Raw genomic sequence first — 21,344 nt, forward strand, 5'->3', positions numbered from 1 at the left:
CACAAGTTAGACTTTATTCAGGCTCCAATGTATTGATTGTCAATCCCAACAACAACAAAAAACAAACAAAGCAACGACAACAACAACAAGCCCTGTGCAACTAAACTTCAAAAAGATGCTAATGGAAAGGCAATATCCCCACATCTTTGTCTTTTTGAGACAGGATTTCCTACATAGCCCAGTGAGGCCTTGAGTTCTGATCCTGCCTCAGCCTCCCTGGTGCTAGAATTAAGAATTACAGGAGTCTACCACCATGCCCAGCTCTCATACCTTTTTGTTTTAATTTCTTTTTAGATTTATTATTTCACACATGGAGGTATTATACCTGCATGTGTCTTTGCATACCCATAAAGATCAGAAGAGAGCATCAGATCTCCTAGGACTGGGTTACCGATGGCTATGAGCTGTCATGTGGGTGCTGGGAATCAAACCTGCGTCTTCTTAAAGAGCAACCTGTGCTCTTAACCATTGAGCCATCTCTCCAGCCTTAACCCACAAATAAATTGGCCCAGTAACACAAGAAAAATGACCTGACCTAAATCTATCAAAGTTTTGTGGAACAACCTGAGTCCATCAATAGAAACACAGATAGTCAAAATGTGATGTTTTATAGCAGAATGTTATTCAAACTTAAAAAGGAAGGAACCTATGATATATGCTGCATTTGAACTTGAGAGTTTTATACAAGTCAAGCCAGTCACAAAAGACACTGCCTGATTTCCACACCAGGAGAGGCACTTACAGAAGTCACATTCACAGAGACAGGAAGCTTCTGATGGCTCCCAGGAGAAAAGCAAGGACAGGAGAGCCACCATTGACTACTTTGTCTTCACAAAGTGAAATGAAGTATGGAGCTGGACCGTGGACATGGGTTCACAGAATGAGCTTTGAAAACTTACCACCCAGCTGCACACACACACTTAAAAATGGTTCAGATAATACATTTTATATGCCTTTTACAAAAACAGAAATTGGACAGGAGGATGTCTTTCAAATTAAAAGCACAAATTCTTCAACCTCAAACAATCTTTCTCTACAGATAAAGTCTCAGACATGCCTTTTTTTTATATGCACATGAATAAAACACACATGTAAATAAGTAAAATAAATGTAAAAATTTTTAAGAAAATAAAAAAAGTATGAAACTGAACGAGGTGTTTGACGCCTGTAATTCTAGCACCTGAGAAGCTGAGCAGGAGGACTGCCATGAGTTCAAGATCAGCCTGAGTATACAGTACAGACGCTGAGTTCTGTTCTCAGCATCACATATTACGTTTGTCTAAACCAATGCTACTCAGCCTCCTAGCACTGTGACCCTTTAGTACAGTTCCTCACATTGTGGTGACTCACAACAATATAATTATTTTCCTTGCTACTTCATAACTGTATTTGCTACTGTTATGAATCATAATGTAAACATCTGTGTTTTCTACAGTCTTGGGTAACCTCACAAAGGGGTGGAGACCCACAGATTGAGAAACACTGGTCTAAAGCAACATTGTATTGAACATGAAAAATACACAAACAGAGGACCAAGGAAAACCTTCAGTGGCAGAAGAGTCCAAGACAGTATTTGGGAACAATAAAGAAACAAAGCTTCAGCTCGTTTTACAGAATGACAACCTGACTCAGAAACACACAAAACATACACACAAATATTATAGCATTTAAAAAGTATTAGCGCTGGGAATATAGCTCAGTGGTACAGCACTTGCCTAGCATGTATGAAGTCTAAGTTCAGTTCTCATTACTTTAAAACTGTATTTATTGGACTAGGTTATAGCATGATGATAGAGTTCTTGCCTGACAAGTGTGTACAAAGCACACTAGCTTCAAACTCCAGCACTGCGAGATAACACACAAGGACTGAGAATGTAGCTCCATTAGAGTGTTTGCCAACCTCTCGTACGGCTCCAAGTCCAACCCCAGCACAGATAAAATCAGGTATTCACCTACACAATATACCAAAAAGTATCTAGGAAAACTGGATAATATAAAATATAAATAAAATTTTCGGTTGGCTTTTGCCCCACCTAGAGATGGAGTCTGCCCTTGCCCCTTTCTCCTCTACCCCTTTCTCTGGCACATTACATATTCCTCCTACCTATGGTTAACAGAATAGCTGTGCTTCTTTCTCTTATAAAGTATTCCTTGTCTGAGAATCTACACAAGGTAGAAGTCATTTACAAAGTTTAACAAGGAAATGAATAATTCTAACCTGGAATCCAGACAGAGGGAATTTCAATACTATTAAGGCTCCCTATGTGACCAACTATAAAAATGTTCCATTTTCTGTGTACTTTCCTTTGAGGAGAGTACTTTAGGCTTATAGACATTCTTTTCTTTGTTATTCAAAAGCCTCTTTGTCTATATATGTAGTCTGTGTTAGCCTAGAACTTTCAAGTTTACAAAAGATATGGACTATGTAACTTCGAAATGTTATTTACATTTTACACAGTACTTGAGGCATATTAAATATACAAAGAGAAACATGAATCTTCATATCTATCTGAGCCCAGAATACAGAACCAGCACTATTATGTGAGAAATACATTTTAGCTCTAATAACAAAACTATCTAATAATTCAACAGAAAAGGAAAAGTCTCAACCCCATTATTAATTAAGAGAGCACAAGAAGAACTAAGTCTGTAGACTGATGCATTGTCTACCATGCTCAGGAGTTTCCTGAGAACTGATAATTTTATAACAACTTACAGAGGGTCAAATCTTCCAAGAATGTAGGAAAATGGAACTCACATATACAGTTTAAGAATCTCAATTGGTATAATCACATCATACATTATCTAAGTATAATTAAAGATACACATCAGAGCTATTTAGCAAGAAATAAAACAGCTCAAAAACTTGGACTAGGTGGTCATGAGATTCCCACTAAGTGGTTTTATACATATAGTTTTCATACCTTGTAACGATGGTTTTTATGAACACTACTTTGGAAGCAGTCCATACAGAGCACACACGTTGGATCAATTGCACAATCCCTAAAGAAAATAAAGAATTAGATTCCAAAAACCAACTTGCGCTGACACTTAAGGTACAACTATAAAACGAATGAGCTTCCTGTGTGGTGGGCAAAATAACACCGGATGCCCCAAAAGCTGAGTTCTAAGAACACCTGGAAAAAAAGACAACGCTGCCTCCATAATTTAGCCTCCTTTCTAACACACCTGATTCCATAAGATGTTCAGTTTATAACTTTGAGCTTTACCTGGCTTTTTAAACTGTTAACTCTGTGGGAACTAGAGGAAAATTGTTTTTGTTCATTATCTGCCATTGTTTGCCCTCTAACTTACAGGCACACTTCTGTGCACTGTAACTGAGGTTCAATAAGACAAAACTCATTGGTTATATATTGGTAGATCCCAAATACCTCAAGCAGTACCTGGCATGTAAGCATGAGCGTGGAGTCACCAAGAGGCACCCAGTCCCTCTTTGCTCTCCCTTACGCGCTTTTACAACACATGATTCCATTTCACATTTTCAGAGAAACGCAACAACAACCTAAGTTACTACAAGGTACAGAATTAAATTTTTTGAATATTTGAAGAGACAAAATTTAAAAGTTTAAAAATAAAGTTTAGAGTTGGGTGTGCTGGCATACATCTGTACTTTCTGCACCCTTGAGGCTAAGGCAGAATTGTTGAGAGTTGAAAGACTGAGCTACTAGTGAGTTTCTAGTGAGTTTAGGGCTAGCCTAGGCTATATACTAAGAACCTATCTCAAAAACACACACACAGAGAATTTTAGGACTGGAGGAAGAGAAAGAGGAAAAGGGGAAAGAAGATGAAACTTAAAACAGCTGCTGACAGGACCTAAAATTTGCCCAAAATTCTGTAAAATTCTCGATAAAAAATATATAATCTACTCTGTTTAAAGCAGTTTCCAAATTAAAATTTATTTTTAAGAATTCCAGATGAGCATTGCATTTTACAAACATACAAAATAAAAACATTGTAAGATACAGGAAAAAAAAACAAACCCACAAACCTCTTAACTATACACAATCAGTGAAGCCTACAATGACAGTCAAGCATAGACAATGAAACTCTACTGGTAAAGGCTAAAAAGTCAAGTTGTAACCTCAAACTCAAGCAAAGAAGAAAAGCACAAAGTGGTGCTAATATCTAGAAGTCAAAGAAATTCTGCTGGAGGTATGTACACAGAGGTGTACACATTTAAGTCCCAAGAGGATCTGTATGAGTTTGAGGCCATCCTAGTCTACATAGTGAGTTCCTGGCCAAATAAGGCTACATAGTAAGACCCTGTATCAATCAATAAATAAAAGCCTAAAAATAAAAAACAACCAAACAAAAACTTCAGGCAGGAATGCAGAGTAAAAAACCTCTCCGATTTACAATGGCATTTAAGACAGTTCTTTTACCAAAACCAAAAAGCCTCCACCTGCCTTCAATTTCCATACAACTGACCTTTTACCCTCAACTACATTCCAGCTGTTCCCACACAACCCTTGACCTACAGTTCTGAAAACCAAAAATTCTGGAAGGTTTTGTTATTTTGTGGGCTTACACCAAATTTCAGTCAGTGATGAAAAACACATTCTATTTTGTTATATATTTATTTATATATATACCCCATATATATTTTATAATTTTTAATATATGCATGAAACATGGATAGTGGGCTCATCCCACAGTAAGTTCTAGTTCAGCACAGGCAACAGAATCTAAAAGGTAAAAACTTTAAATATATATATTTACACATGTTTGTATGTCTAGAATGACATATGACTACAGACTTTATATTACTTCTGAGTATCTCTATCTTTGTGAATACTCATAGATCTTTCACAGAAATCAAACCTGTTTGATTACACGGTGCTATTAAGCTGCTGTGAAGGAAGTATTGAGAATTCTGAAATATACCTGATCTCAAAAGTTTTAGAAAAGGTTTGCTGACTACATTACACGCACACAAGCCAAGGGTCTATTTCTTAGATGCTTCCGCCTCGGAACAGAACAAAAGAGAGACCTGCTTAATAAGGAGCCGTATATTAAAAATCAAGCTATAAGAACAAAACTAGATTTAAAGTATAAAATAAAGGAACTCAAGAGTAAATATACTATAGACAGCGATGAACTAGGAAAAGGAGGAAGTGGACCAGGCATGCTGCAAACGGTAAGCTGTAAATTATAACCTATCCTGCACATTTCTGATACTTACCTACAGGAATATGTTGTTTCTCCACTTTTGAAAACCTTCCCACACAACTGGAACGCTCCACTGTGTTTTAATTTCTCTAAGCAAATATCCGGATCCTCTCCAAATAAGTACCACTCCAAAGGAGTGAGTATTGACATCTGTACACTCTCTTCTTGCTTTTCCAAATCTGGGTCCATCTCAGCAAAATAAATTTCTGGCACTAATTGTGCCAAATGATGTAAGAAAGCAGTATAGAAATCAACTTGCTGATCCCACCACTGAAAGGAAGAAAAGATGGCAATCAGACTTTTCACAAGTTTTTTTTTTTGTTATTGTTGTTGTTATAAAAAAAAAATAGAGTACTTTATTCTTTGAGAATTTTGTATGTGCACGACATGGTTGATCATATTATCCACTTCCCCTCCCCTTACCTCTGCCCCTCACTTCCCCATCCCTCCTAACTTCATGTTCTTCTTCTTTATGTATTACATCTAGCCCACTAAGTCCGATTTGTGTATATATATGTATATGTATATATACATATGTACATACACACATATAATAAGTAAAAAACTATAGAATATGTATCTTACTGAATAAACAAGTAATTCAGGAATTATTATTGGTAAATGTTTTGTTTTTTCCCCCTTTTGGTGGTTTTTAGTGTTCTCTTCCACTTGCAACAGGAATTAAATGTTTAAGTTGAAAGACCAGAAAAACAAACAAACAAACAAACACCATTTTCTCCATTTGGAATTAAGGGAAAGCTTTCCTAACTGTGAACAAAACAAGTTCTCACAGCATTTACATCCCAGACATGCCGAACATTTTCCCCATCCCCATGGAGATTAAAACATAAGTTTGCAACTCTAACAGATTCCCAGAGGGAACATCATTTGAAAAAGGAACTTTGGTAGATTCTTGTTCAAACCACAACTCACTCTTGCATAAGTCCACTACTGGACATTTACAGTCTTCAGAGGCCTGCCACTTCTTAAAGTCCTTTTTCTGATTTAAAAATATTTTTAATTATATTTATTTGTTTGTTTTTTCAAACAGAGTCTTACCATAGTGTCCTGGAATTTGGCTTGTAGAGTAGCCTTGTCTTAAACTGAGAAATCTGCCTGCCTGCCTACCTGCCTCCCTGCCTGTCTGTCTCCCTCTCTCTCTGCTGCTGCTTCTGCCTGCCTGCCTTCCTGCCTCTCTCTCTCTCTCTCTCTCTTTTCTTTCTCTCTTTATTTTCTTTCTTTCTTAAAGAGAGGTAACAAAACCTAGAGGCTCTGAAATTTTTCATAGGTAGTACCAAATTAGCAATCAGACATTTATAGGCATCAAGAAATCCTTGGGCATAAGACGTTTCCTTGTACTGTTTGACAAGTACTTTTGTTTTGCTTTGTTTTTATTTTTTTGAGAAAGAATTTCTCTGTGTAGCTCTGACTATAAACCAGGCTGGCCTCAAAATCAGGAATCTACCTGCCTCTGTCTCCCAAGTTTGAGGATTAAAAGCAGGTGCCACCATGCCTGATAACAAGTTCATATTTTTAAAAACAAACCACACAATTCCTGCTTTCAAAGAACGCATTCTCAACTTGGAGAATGTAGAAAACTAACGGCTCTTAGATCTGTTCTGTAGAGACCCCTCGTCCTATGGACAAGTAAACCTAGCCATACAGTTTTATTTCTTCTCTGTTGGCTCCATATTGTCAGCCTTAATCTGACTGAGTCTCTCTTCCATACTACATTTCATTATTCCTGCTAGCCTCATGCTGTCTGTATACGCAAGTTTCCTATATATTTGTGGCATTAACAATGTAAGTCAGAGCAATATAGAGAAGCTATGACAAGCACAGTCTCTTCTGTCTCCATCTCTGTCTCTCTCTCTCCTCTTTACTCTTTAGTTAAAGCATAATAAGTATGCTGTCAAAATCTGGTTTTTATACGCATCCTGTCACTCTTGAGCAGCTATCTTCCATTTTTATCTCTGACCATACTTCTTTTTGAGTCTTTGGATAAATGCAATGTTTTCCTATGGCTCTTTTCAGTGTATGGACCATACACTTGCAAACAACTAAGATATTTTCTTATATTTGAAAGTAAAGCATGTGTGCATTAAAAAAGAATGAATGAAAAGACATACCTTCTTGTGGCTAATGCCATTTCTAAACTTACTCGTAAAAACAAAGGCTGAAAGGCTTTTTAAAAGTTTGCCCATAAATGCATATTAAGTGGTTTGAGTCTCACTCTACTGAGTCAAGTAGAGCTTGCTTGAAGGACAGCATTAAGTAAACTATTAGAAGGAATACTTAAGAGAGTAACTGTGGACTTGGCTCTGACCAGGACCTGAACTGCTTCTGGGGCACAAGTGGGTACTTAGAGAAGCACAATAATTCTTCTGGTTCTTTCTGTGGTGTTTGTTCAGAATATAGCCTCTTTCTACAAGTCCTCCAGTTATTACAGGGACATAATACTTTTTTAAAGAATGCATCATGCTAGGCATGACGAATTGTGAGGTACGGGCCAGTAAGAGTTACATAACAAAATTCTGTCTCAAAAAATAAAGAAAAGCTGGGCAGTGGTGGCGCACGCCTTTTTAACCCCAGCACTTGGGAGGAAGAGGCAGGCAGATTTCTGAGTTTGAGGCCAGCCTGGTCTACAAAGTGAGTTCCAGGACAGCCAGGGCTATACAGAGAAACCCTGTCTCCAAAAATCAAAAAAAGCAAACAAACAAACAAAAAAAAAAAAAGTAAAGAAAAAGCCCAAATTCAACAATCAAAATAAAAACAGCTACTGCTTCTTTCACAAATGCCACAGTAACTCACACAGGAGTTCATGTAAGTCACCAGGGAGTAGTGAGGTCTTAATACTTTATCTTAAGCTACCTGAGACAATGGATTAAAGTTTATATGAAATTATTTCATAAAATACAGCACAGGATTAATGCCTTTAGAGATACTGGATAATGTAATAGCAAGGGGAATTTGGAATAGCCTTCAAAGGCAGCACACAAAGAACGGGCTAAGGCACCTACCTGTCCATGGTTCATCATGCGGTACTGACTTACACGTCTATCTTTCCAGACAGTTTTCCTATCAAGTACTGAAGACTGACACAGAACTGATTTAGTCTTAAAGATTACACCGGTTGCTCTGTAGAGAAATGACTGGAATGCTTTGTCCAGTATCGCTCCAGGGAATGGCCCTGACCAGGGACAGCAAGGGAATGAAGAAAAAGCAGACACAGAGAGACGAAAAGTTGGGATCAGATAGCCTGGACTCACAGATGGAGAAACCTCAGCACTCCACAAGCTCTTGTGTGTGTGTGTGTGTGTGTGTGTGTGTGTGTGTGTGTGTGTGTGTGTGTGTATGCATACACACACAGCACAGGCAGGCAGGGCTCTTGTATACAGCTGAACAAGAAGGCAGAGTTGGAACATACAGATAAACAAGGAGACAGGGTTTACAGCAAACAGTCTGGATCAAGGGGATGGGATTAGCTAATCTCAACATTCTCTGCAGGAAGCACTCTTCAGACCATAAACATCATGGGGAAGGGGAGATGATAGTTATGGTGGACATTTTTTTCTACAAACACTATCAATATATGCAAACGGACCAGAAGAAGGCTTTGCCATCCCTCTGAGCATCACCCTGGGAGCAGGGATGGAGAGGGAGGCTTTGCCATTTTCCCATGGGTCTGAGGCTATGTTCCCTGACAAGCTTTTGTCCATGTCAACAACACACATTCACTCAAGGCTTCCTCTCATCCCAACACTGGAAGATGACAAAAGTAGAAGGAGAGAGACCAGTGAAGAAGCTACAGTTGTCTAGGCAACAAATGGTGGCTTAGATTACAATGATGAGTGTAAAGACAGAGAGACATTTGTATCCAAGAGCTATTGTGGAGGAGGTGCCCTGTAAAAGAATAAAAAAAAAAAAAAAAAAAAAAAACCTTGATTTGCCTTCCTGCTGCCCTCCTAAAATCTACCATGAATGTGGAGACCAAAAACCAGAGGTACAGATGTCATTTGTTCCTTTCATTTTTCCCTCAACTTAATAATTAGGTCATCTTTGCTTCTATCATATTTCCAACATCTTCCTCAAACTGATACAGCTTTGTCTTCCTGTAACAATCTCTCACATCCTAGCGGCCTCCTACCTGCTCTCTCTTTTGGAAACAACCATCGGCCGTGCTAGTGGAGACAAGGAAGCAACTGAGTTTATGATTCTGAAGCTCACAAGTGAGATGACCCAGAGCTATAAGCTAGGAATTGAACATATGTGAGTATGAAAAGCTGTAGAACTGGATGAAATCACATATGCAGTGTCAGCGTACAGAAAAAGATCGCAGTGCCATGCCATGTGACACCTTCCTCTTAGGCAGGAATCCAGTCAAAAAAAGCAGATGTTCCGGCAGGCCATCCAATATACTCTGGATTTCCAGTTTTCTCAGTCCTTTTCACGGATCCAATAAACTATCCTTTCCTAAAAACTACATCCCAGACATTGTCTTACTCTTGTTTTCTCAGCTGTGTGGTTTCTGGGTATTTGTGTGTGTATATGCACACAACTTGACCTCAAATATATCCATTCCTATAGCCTCAATCATTGATTCTAAACTGGTAACTTCCAAGTGGCTAGCTTACTAAGGCATTCTTGTGAATATGTAGCTTCTTGGACCTTTTGGACGTTTACGGTCCAAGAATCAACTCTCTTGGTGAATCTTTTTTTTTTTTCTTAACTCAAATTATTTATTTTTATCTTGGTAAATCTTAAGCAATATCTTGTACAAATGTCCAATAACTCTCAATTATTATTTCATTTTATTTTTGCTTTTTCCGATCATTCTATTTTTTTTTTAATTATTACTATTATTGTGTGGGGGCAGATATGTACATGTGCCACAGCATGAATGTGGAAGTCAAAGTGCATATTTGTAGAGTTGGTTATCTCCTTCCACATCTTCATTGGTTCTAATGATCAAATCAAGGTACCAAGCTTATGCAGGAAGCAGCTCTGAGCCATCTTGCTAGCCCTATCATTTCATGCTGCTTACTTGTTAAGTGACTTTAGACCTTGCTGAAAGGTTACTAAAACAACCTTGTATCTTTAAAAAAGGCAATTTAGTTTAAAGAAATCAGCAACTGTAACTAGAAAAGCACTCTAATGAGAACAAAGCCTTTACTAGATCTTGTAGCTGTCCTATATTTGTTATTTTGTTTCCACAAGACCCAACAGAGATTTGAGATACAAATTAAGCAAACAGTGGTGGGGTGCTGAAGACTCAAACTGAGCAATCTTGGCTTAACCACAAGAGTTTTAAATAGGGAGAATGAAATGGGAAAGGGCAGATGGAAAAACTACAGGAAGTAGGATGAACTCTGGGGTCAAGCAAAAAGGGCTCAAGCCAAAAAATAAAGGCTTCACGGTCATCGGTCTGTATCCACTTACACCACCCTATCTTGAATCTAAGTTCTTCATCTTTTATATTATCTATAGGCTGAATTCCCTGAGGCTACATGACACCACTCCTTGCTTCTCTGTAAAGTTTAAAAAGCCTTGCCCAAAGAAATATATTATTCTTTGAAGACATGTTTGTTACAGATTCCTGCTCAATTTCTATACCATTTTTCCAATTCCAAAGTAATGGATGTTTTATGGTTTTATTAATGGGGTTTTACAGTGCTAGTGGGAAAGAATTAACATAGCAACGATTTAAATAAACATTACTCATCTTTGGCAATAGGAAACTACAACTATTCTGACTATAACGCACTAGATTACAAACAAACAAAAAAAGCACATGATTCTATCTATGAATCTTTTTTTCTATTTTTGTTTTTAGATGGAGTTTCACAGTCTAGTCCGGGGTTTGCCTGGAACTCCTGAAAGTAAATGATCTCTCTATCTTAACCTATAGCTCAGAAGAAGAGCCCTTGCCTAGCATGCATAAGGCCTGGAGTTTTCTCCCTAGCACTAAAAAAACCAAAACCAAAACCAACCAAACAAACAAACAAACAAACAAACCAGTTTATCTACTTGGAAACATTTTCTAGCTGTTTTCATCTAAGCTACATTACCAGTGGTGAAGTGAGTTTCAACTGCTTTTTGGGATGGAGGAGGAAGACTGCCAAGTGCTGATCTAGTGCATATAGTCTTATTCCAACTCTGTCCCTGATGGTTTTTTATCTTACAGACATTCTCTCTAGTCTCCGTGGTTGACTTATTTCTGAGTCATTCTCTTGTCTCATAAAATAATGTTCTAGAGTCTGCTGGGGTAAAGTAAGCCAAGAATGAGTTTATTAAAACTACAAACAACTTCACTAACAGGTATGTGTATATACAATGGGTTTGCGTGGGTGCGGGTATGTTTCCCACACTTTTCCATATGCAGCTATAGACAAACTGATAAAACATGTTGTGATCAATAGTGAGTACTTCCTAAGGACCTCCCTCCCTTCTAGTTATCTGAAGGGACCACATCAGAACATTTGTGAACATTACCCCACCTTTCAGCCTACTCTGTTCGTATTCTCCACGCAGCCAGACTGTTGACTCAATTTTATTCTACCTCTCCTTTCTCAGCCCTTCAAAAATCTAATAGCCAAGTATAGATTCCAGTATTCTCTCGTTTGAAATGTCCCTTCTCATATATAAAAGGCATGACAAATGACAAATTTCCCTCACTGGGGGCCAGATCGAAGGTTCTCAAGACGCTGCAATAATGGATATCTGGCCATGCCTTGCCAGCCGCAACACTCACTGCCACTATCAAGTCCACCCGACAATGCTATATCACACCAGGTGCTGGTCCGGGTCCCGATGCCTATCAACAAGAGGGGTCAGCAATGCGTCTACCGAAAAATGGCCTTCTCCAACCTCATCTCAGCTCCTACATCAAACCCACCTAAATGTGCACGAGTTCTTTCTACTTCAAAATAGAGACATGCGTGTCTGAGCACGTTGAGACTTAATAGATGACAGTCATTAAACTCCGTAGACCTGGCTGGCAGGAATGTGTGTAGGAGACGACTAACTTTATCGGGGGAGGGAGGGTCGATCCTTCAATCCTAGGACTCCCCTTCCCCAGTGCCGCCATAGAAAGCGGAGCCCCAAACCCTCCCAGGCGCGGTGGGAAGCTGTTGGTGGAGAGGACAAAAGGCGCTAGCAGATGAAGACTCACCGATGCCGGCCGCTGCGGGGCCAGGGGAGGCTCCGGGCTGACGTCCATCCTCTCGGCGCCGTCCATCTCTTCGTCCGCCATCTTAAGGGAAACGAACGCCCGCAGTTCCCGACCCCCGGCCGCCAGCTAGCGGAAACCTGTGGCCGGCCCGACGCGACAGGGACGACACTTTTACGACGGCCCCTGAAGTCAGGTTTGTCGCAGCACCCGGAGCGGCTTCCGGTCGGCTTCCCGGAAGCAGGCTGCCGACCTGCCAAGCCGGAGGTTTCCGCCCCTGATGGTTAGTTAGCCCTGCTCCACCAGGGCTGATCCCCGAGGGAAGACCTCACAGCTTTGTCGCCATCCCTTAACCCCGGGGCAGGGGTGGTGAGATGACAAAACCGAGAAACCTAGTCCATCCGTCGGTAAGGGAAGACAAACTGAATACATCCCCGTTATGGAATACCCCATGAAAAGAACAAGGTAGATGTACGGAAACATCGAGGGGAAACTGTTGCCACAGACTACAAATTCCTGCATTTGTGCATCTATGCATAGTGCGAAGGAATAGCTCTGAACCAAGAGAAAACACCCAAGGCCAAGACCAGGGTTGGAGGACAAAGGTGATAAAGAGCTAATTTAGTGTCCTCTGTTTTTGTTTTTGTTTTTTGTTTAGTTTGGTTTAGTTTTTACGAAACGAATAATAGCCTCCAATACCACGCATTCCTCCTACCTCTGCATTCCAAGTGACAGATGTCAGCCACCTGGTCCCTTTTTAAATTTATATATATACTTTAGCGACTTGTGTCTGTGTCTCTCTCTCTCTCTCTCTGTGTGTGTGTGTGTGTGTGTGTGTGTGTGTGTGTGTGTGTGTGGATCATGTTTAGAGATCAAAGGACAATTTGAGGGGATTGGTTTTCTACCATCTCACCTGCCATGGAAGTGGGTTTTGTTTTGTTTTTGTTTTTGTTTTGTTTTGTTTTTTTGTTTTTGTTTTTGAGACAGGGTTTCTCTGTATAGTCCTGGCTGTCCTGGAACTCACTTTGTAGACCAGGCTGGCCTCGAACTCAGAAATCCGCCTGCCTCTGCCTCCCAAGTGCTGGGGTTAAAAAGGTGTGCGCCACCACCACCTGGCTTTTTTTTTTTTTTAGATCTGTAAGGTCAAATTTTCTTCACATACACCAACCAAAGCAACACATGACTGACTATAGATAGAGGCAGAACTAAAACACACCTACCCTTCTATTAAATTGGAACTTAAGAAATTTGGAAATTCTCACATTTTGGATAACATTTGTTTACCGAGTTAATTTTCATTTTAAATGCTGTTTATGCCTGGTGTAATGGCACCCACCTTTAAGCACTCCAGAACCAGAGGCAGGTGGATCTCTGAATTCAAGGCTAGCCTAGTCTACTCCAGAGCTATGTGGTGAGACCCCATCTCAAAAAGAGAAAAAGAAAGGAAAAATGTTTAAGATGTTATATTGTTTACATGCCTGTAAGCCGGCATGGGTGACTTACAGCTGTAACGTCAGCTAGCATTTGAGAATATGAGGGTTCTTCCAAGTTGGAGGCAGCAGAACTATATAGTTCCAGATCAGTCTAGCTGCCGGTGAGGTCCTGTCCCAAAACAACAAAAAGCAGAACATGTTGGGTTACATGAAGCCCTGCATAGAAACTTTTAAGCTAGTTAAAAGTTTTCTCCATCTTAAATTGTTATTAGTAAATATTGATAGGAACCATTTGTACAAAAGATTCTTGGGGAGGGGCAATAATTTTAAGGAGTTTAAAGTGATCCTGAGAAAATAAAGTTTGAGAAACGCTGTTGTTGTTTTGTTCTTTCTATCTTGAGAAGACACATTGTTGGGTGAAAAATCAAGTGACTGTTTTTTGAGGGGAGAGCATGAGGCATAAGGCTGAGCTTGTGACTCATTGTAAAGGGCTTATCACACACACACACACACACACACACACACACACACACACACACACACAAACCAATAATAATAAACGCACCTGTAGGGCGCTCGCAAGATGGCTCAGTGGTTAAGAGCACCGATTGCTCTTCCGAAGGTCCCGAGTTCAAATCCCAGCAACCATATGGTGGCTCACAACCATCCGTAACAAAATCTGATGCCTTCTTCTGGAAGATCTGAGGACAGCTACAGGGTACTTACATATAGTAAATAAATAAATCTTTAAAAAAAAAGAAAAACAAAACAAACAAACAAAAAGATTGTATTTTAAAAAAAATAAATGCACCTGTAGACTAGGATTATAGTTCAAAGGTAGAGAGATTGTGACTAGCATGCACATTATCCTGGTCTTAATCCTCAGTGGTTAAAAAAATAAAGCAGCTATTTTTATATTAAACATGTTTAATGAAGAATGCTAATCATTAAAATCTTATTCTTGTGGTAATGAGAAAATTTTAACGACCAATGCTAGTCACGGTCTTAGGTTTACTGTCACTGTGATGCAACACCATGACCTAAACAGCTTCGGGAGGAAAGGGCTTGGTTTACACTTCCACATCACTGTTCATTAGCCAAGGAAGTCAGCGCAGGAACTCAAACAGGACAGGAACCTGAAGGTAGGAGCTGGTGCACAGGCCATGGAGGGGCGCTGCTTGCTTACTATGGCTTGTTCATTGTGACTTGTTCAGCCAGCTTTCCTATAGAACCAGAACCACCAGCCCAGGGGTGGCCCCGCCCACAATGGGCTGGGCCCTGCTCCATCAATCACTAATTAAGAAAATACCCTATGGGAGGGACCAGGTAGAGGGAAGAGCAACGATCTGGATGTAAAGTGAGTAAATAAATAAATAGGAAAAAGAAAAGGAAATGACCTATGTGCTTACAGCCCAGTCTTGTAGAGGCATTTTTCTCAATTGAGGTTCCCTCTTCTCTGCCGACTATAGGTTTTGTCAAGTTGACACAAAACTAGCCAGCACCATCACTAAGATATTTTAAATTTTGTCTCCAGACTCATACAGAAACGCCCACAGCTCGAACCTGCCGCTTTGCTCTTCCGAAGCCATCACGTGTTCACCTGCAACCTTACTCCTAGGTTATTTGGCGGGAATCGGCCCCTCCCCCTCCTTCATAACGGAGTGTCGGAATAGTAAAATTGAACCTTGAGCAGAGCCTTGTCTTGGTTCCGTCTTTATCTCGCGCCGCCTAGTCCCTCTTCTCTTCCAGGTTTCCAAAATGCCTTTCCAGGCTAGAACCCAGACCTGTGATCTGCTGGCCAGACACAACATAAATGTCTATTTTTTATTTTTAATTTTGTTTATATTTTGTGTGTATGGGTATCTTGCCTCTATGTATGTCTTTGTACCACTTGTGTACAGTACCCAAAAGCCCAGAAGAGAGGAATGGATTCCCTGAAACTGGTCCTGGGAATTGAAGCCAAGTCCTCTGGAAGAGTAGTGAATGCTCTTAACTGCTGAGCCATGTCTCTAGCCCAGAGAAAGGATATTTTTAAAGGATCTGCCCATCTTTTAAGGAAAGCATTTTTAATATCTTCCTGTTTTCCTAACCAGATGTGATTGGACCCTTCCTTCCTGTTGGAGGACTAATTTAATAATAATTAAATAATAGAGGCTATATACTTCTAGAAGCAAATTTGTTCATTGGGATTCAGTACATTTTATTTTTGCTACTTGGTTTTAAATTTAGGAGCATTAAACTTACTGGACTTCCTCATCTATAAAACAGATGCCTATATAAAGTTTGTAAAGATGAATGAGGCACTACCAAAAGCCCAGAATGCCTGGTTTCCAATAGTACAGTGTTTGGTAATAGCTAAGTGAACTCCCTTCTCACCCCATGGTTTTCTTCTATACAAAAGCACTTTCATTTAGGGGGAAGGGAGTCAGGGATCAGCATACACAGTCTTTCCATTGTGAATGCCTCATTAGGCATCAGCATCCCCAACCACGGGCCTAGAGTTTATTACTGTTTGGTATCCTCAGGTAACAATGCCCATCCAGACTTGCAGAGTTCTTTCTTCGCTATGGATTCTTGTGCTTATTGCCTCTATTCTAATGCAAGGAATAAAGGCACAGCACATCATGCCCGGCTTTTTAAAATAACTGCTGAATTTTGGTTGAGATTGCTATAATACTTTTTAACAGTGGGGTGCTCGGTTGTTTGTTTTTGTTTTGTTTGTTTTAGTCAGGGTCTCACTATGTAGCCTACATGGCCTGGAACTTGCTAGCTCTCTTCTACAGTGCTGTGACTAAAGGTGTGTGCCACCACACCCAGTTAAGTATCTATGCTTTCTATATATCTCATGAATAGATTATTCATCCCTGGCTATGATGCTGATTTTCTTTCATAATATTCTTCAAAAACTTGTGTTTGACCTTTTAATTTCTATTCAAAAAACAAAAAAAAATTGTTATATATTTTAAACACTTTGTGGAATGGCATGAATAATTTTGTCCATGAAATAAAACTTCATAGAATTTTCTACTTCTTGTGTTATGTAGCCCAGGCTGGACTTGAACTCCTGACTTTTATGTCTCTAAGGTGCAATTCAAATCATATCTCAAACTTGCAAGTTGGGATTATAGCTGTATGGCACCACTTTTTAAAAATTATTTATTATTTTATGTAAGTACACTGTAGCTGTCTTCAGACACAGCAGAAGAGGGTGTCAGATCTCATTATGGATGGTTATGAGCCACCATGTGGTTTCTGGGATTTGAACTCAGGACCTTCAGGAGAGCAGTCAGTGCTCTTAACCGCTGAGCCACCTCTCCACCCATGGCACCACTTTTATCTCAAGAAACTTTCTTATATATATTGCTGTGAGACTCTCTTATCTATGTATACTACGTATATTGTATGAAATTTAATTTGCATGCCACACAAATCTCTTCTGAAATCTACCCTGAAATGTTTTTGTCAGCCTAACCTCCATTGTTATCTCTGACCTTAAAGTTTATTCACATTTCCCACAAACATACTATATAGTCTTACACTTCTATGCTCTTGCATTGGTCTGTCCTTGGCCTTAAGTGTGTCATACTATAAATCTTAGGAAGTTTATTAGCCTGTTATTAACACACTTTTACCCCATACATTTTTCTTCAAATTTACTTTAGTTATTGTATGATATTCTGTTGTGTGTGTCATTTTAAAGATTTTTAAAATTTTGTTTTATTTGAGACAGAATCTCATTATGTAGCCTTGACTGGCCTCTAACTCAGAGATCATCCTGTCTCTGTCTCCATGTGCTGAATTAAAGGCTTGAGCCACTAAGCTTGGCTTATTTTAAAGGTTTGTATTGTGAATTGTTTCTAGTATCTTTATTTTCCTTTTACAGTTAAATTTTTTTAACATTTTATTTTTAAGGGCTGAAGAAGTGCCTCAGTGGTTAAGAGTACTTGTGGCTCTTACAGAGGATTGAGATTCCGCTCTCAGCACTTACATAGTCCTTCACAACAGTCTGCAACTCCAGTGCGAAGGGATTCAGTGCCCTCTTCTGTCCTCCATGGGCAATTCACACACATGGTACACAGACATACATGCAGGCAAGATACTCATACCCATATGATAACAATAAAGATTCTAAAAAATATTTTGTAGGGGCTGGAGAGATGGCTCAGCAGTTAAGAGCCCTGACTGCCCTTCCAGAGATCCTGAGTTCAATTCCCATAACCACATGGTGGCTCACAACCATCTGTAATGGGATCGGATGCCCTCTTCTGGTGAGTCTGAAGAGGGTGACTGTGTACTCACATACATAAAATCAACATGTAAATCTTTTTAAAAATTGTAATTAATTTTTTGGGGGGATAGGGTCTCTCTACATAGTCCCAGCTGTCCTGAAACTCATTATGTAGACCAAGCTGGCCTCGAACTCACAGAAATCTTCCTGCGTTTGTTTCCCAAATGCTGGCATTAAAAGTGTGTGCCATCACACCCACCTAAAAATATTTTATTTTTGTACTAATTATATGTGTGTCTGAAAGTGGGTTTATGCAACCCAGTGCATTCTCTATAGAGAACAGAAGGGGGCGTTGTATTCCCTGGCGCTTGTGGTCAGAAGCCTTCTAATGTAGGTGCTGGGAACCACACTGGAAATGCTCCCTTATGTTTTCTGTTTGCATCAATGGCTTATTACAGTCCAGAGATGTTGAACTGATTGAAAAATTACAACACTGACAATATATCCCAAGGAAATATTGTTTAAAGCACGATTTGTATAAAAATGTTTATTCTTAATAGCAACACATATTAAAGAGTTGAAAGCCAACAATAAAGAAGTAGGTTTGATAAATTAAGGCCACGACTAGACTCTAATTCTGCTTCAGGCAATAGAAAAAGTTAATTTACAAGTATACTACAGTGCCACAATACCATAACAAGTACATATAAAATCAGATTAAGGAAAAAGATAATTTCCACAAGATAAGGAATCCTGTGGGGTTATGTTATTCGTGAAGGAGCCAGAGTGAGCCGCCCGTCGCATTTGTACTTTAAGAGGCGTCCTGATACTCACTTTGATTCTCACAAGCACCCCGCACGCACGCAAGGTGTCATTAACTTCGCTTTACAGGTGCTGAGGTCGCACCACGGTCAGGGATGCCAGACCCTGGTGGAGCCAGGTGGCGAGCTGCCTCCCTGCCACCCCCTCGCTTGGCTCTTCCTGGTCCTCACTAGGTTGTCAAACGCCGGGCAACCGGGCTGCCGCGGCGCGGAGGCCTGGGCTGAGGCGAGTTGCGGAGGCGGCGGGAGGCCACAGAGGCCGGAAGTGCGGGCCGGAGCGCTCCGGGGCTGCGCCGAGATGGCGAGAATGCTGGCGGTCCGGGTGGTGGCAGGGCTGGCGGCGGCCGCGGTGGCCGCCCTGCTGTTGGAGCACTACGGCCTGGCTGGGCCGACTACGCCGCTGCCGAAGCCCAGAGGCTCCCAGAGGCCGCACCCCGCCCCGGGCTCGGAAGCCAACAACATCTTCTGGGGGCTGCAGGTGAAGTGGCGGGAGGCCAGGGGAGGGCACAGCGCGGGGCGGGCTCGCCCAGCAGGGGGCCTCGGTCGCAGTCCGCCGGGAGGCTCGGCTCTCCTTCCCCGGGGTTCGTTAGGGCATCTTTTTCTTTCCCTTCCGCTCCCCGAGAGCTGACGGGCCACCCGTGTCGGTGCGGCTCTTCCTGACTCAGATAACGTGTCTGTCCAATGCCTGCTTTTGACAGATATCCGACATTCACCTGAGCAGATTTCAAGATCCAGGCAGAGCGCTGGCCTTAGAGAAGTTCTGTTCGGAAACTATTGACATCATTCAACCGGCTCTTGTCCTGGCCACTGGTAGGAAGGATTCCTGTGCTGTGTGCGGTGCGGTGGTGGTGTTCTATGGTCCTGATGGTAGAATGGGCAGCAGCTATTCGCTTGAGGGTGTTGGCAACTCTGGCCCTAGACCGTCAGTGAGCCCTTTGAAGTGGTGGATAATGGAGTCAGGATCCAGGCTAAATGCTTTGCCATCTCAAGGTTTTTCTCAGTAGGAATAAGGCTTGTGATGCTTACGACCAGATGTTGTCTGCCATATTTGTGTTGTGTGTGTGTGTGTTTATGTGTGGGTGTGTGCGCACGTGCGCGTGTATTGATGGTGATGATGTCCTGATGAATTTGAATATTAGGGGGTGCCCTATAACCGGGAATCAAAAGCTCTCCTTTGCTGACTTATATTTTTCTGTACAAGGAGGTTATGTTTTCAGTTGTTTGAGGACTCTTCAAACCTGTGCACGTGTGAGCCCAAAGGTTGGGTAGGAAAAGCTCCAAAGAGTTGTGTTCTGTGTTCTGTTTTTTGGGTGGCTCGGCTGTCACTCACCCTTCTGAAACATGTCTCTTACTAAGATGAAGTATCTGTCCTCAGATAATGAATAAGTCCCTGCTTCAGGTGTTCTGTTTACTTCCTAGAAACTTTAGCATTTCATTGGTCAAACTAGATTGTTTTTTGCTCTGAAATAATGCTTGGTCACAGCATAAATCCTGGTTTAGGGGTTGGAAAACAACTGTTGCAATAGGTAATAGGCACTTGCTACAATGTTGCAACATCACACAAAGGAGTTTCATTGAATTTTGTACTGTGTCTCTTTTCTCTCTCTCCCTCTCCCTCTCTCCCTCTCTCTCTCTCTCTCTCTCTCTCTCTCTCTCTCTCTCTCTCTCTCTCTCTCTCTCTCTCTCTCTCTCTCTCTCTCTCTCTCTCTCTCTCTCTCTCTCCTTATTATGTATATCATGTTCTGCCTGCATGCCAGAAGAGGGCACTAGATCTCATTATAAATTGTTGTGAGTCATTATGTGGTTATAGGGAATTGAACTCAGGACCTCAGGAAGAGCAGCCATCTCTCTAGGCCATTGTAGTGGGCTCTTTAAGTCATTCCCCTCCCCCCACAACTCACTCCTAATATCGCTATAGACTACACAAACACTTGTTAACCTATAATAACAATACCCTTGCTGAGATAATCTTGTTAGTTTAAATGGCTTAAATGGTTTGCTTTGGACATATGTGGACTCAATTGATTTTTGTATTCGTGCTGAATAGTTTACAAATTTGTGTTGAACATGCTTGTTTGAGTCCCCTGGAGTTTATTTTACATTTCAAGTCCATTCTGTGTAAACCCACAGGAGACCTGACAGATGCCAAAACAAAGGAACACTTGGGATCCAGACAACATGAAGTAGAATGGCAAACTTACCAGAGAATTCTGAAAAAGACAAGAGTCATGGAAAAAACCAAGTGGCTGGATATCAAAGGAAATCATGGTAAATCTGCCAAGAGCAGAATAGAATATAGCTTCCTTCAAAAATATAGATTTTTCTAGTTTAGATTATAGAGTTATAAAATGGAAAATTGTAACATAAATTTGGACATAGTGAAGGCCAAATCTCTTATGTGCAGCTATAAAATACGATATTAAGACATCAGAGACAGGTAGAGCTCTGTGAGTTTGGGGCCAGACTAGTTCCAGGTCAGCTAGGCTGCATAGCAAAGCCCCTGT

The 21,344-nt window shown here is 40.7% G+C and overlaps 2 protein-coding genes across 7 annotated transcripts in view; one reads left to right on the top strand and one right to left on the bottom strand.

Moving 5' to 3' along the window:
• Ubr1 (ubiquitin protein ligase E3 component n-recognin 1) overlaps window positions 1–12,600 on the bottom strand; it is a 110,489-nt gene extending 97,889 nt beyond the window's left edge. For 3 of the 4 annotated variants that reach the window (XR_003952079.1, XR_003952081.1, XM_006499164.3), the window contains exons 1-3: window positions 12,362–12,600; window positions 5,204–5,460; window positions 2,925–3,003 (exon numbers count right to left, since the gene is read on the bottom strand). Coding sequence is in view for 2 of the 4 variants with exons in the window: in XM_006499164.3 (XP_006499227.1) it covers window positions 2,925–3,003; window positions 5,204–5,460; window positions 12,362–12,442 (417 nt within the window). In the remaining 2 variants the exon portion in view is untranslated. The remainder of the gene's footprint in view (window positions 1–2,924; window positions 3,004–5,203; window positions 5,461–12,361) is intronic. The other variant, NM_009461.2, reaches the window with a different exon arrangement.
• A 5,717-nt stretch (window positions 12,601–18,317) lies between these two features.
• The window catches only part of Tmem62 (transmembrane protein 62), a 31,372-nt gene continuing 28,345 nt past the window's right edge, over window positions 18,318–21,344 (top strand). The window contains exons 1-3 of one of the 3 annotated variants that reach the window (XR_374546.3): window positions 18,318–19,318; window positions 19,539–19,650; window positions 20,971–21,108. Coding sequence is in view for 2 of the 3 variants with exons in the window: in NM_175285.3 (NP_780494.1) it covers window positions 19,139–19,318; window positions 19,539–19,650; window positions 20,971–21,108 (430 nt within the window). In the remaining variant the exon portion in view is untranslated. Of the gene's footprint in view, window positions 19,319–19,538; window positions 19,651–20,970; window positions 21,109–21,344 lie in introns of those variants that run through there. The other 2 variants (NM_175285.3, XM_030252259.1) reach the window with 2 other exon arrangements.

This window comes from Mus musculus, chromosome 2, assembly GCF_000001635.26.
Source record: "Mus musculus strain C57BL/6J chromosome 2, GRCm38.p6 C57BL/6J".
NCBI lineage: Eukaryota > Metazoa > Chordata > Mammalia > Rodentia > Muridae > Mus > Mus musculus.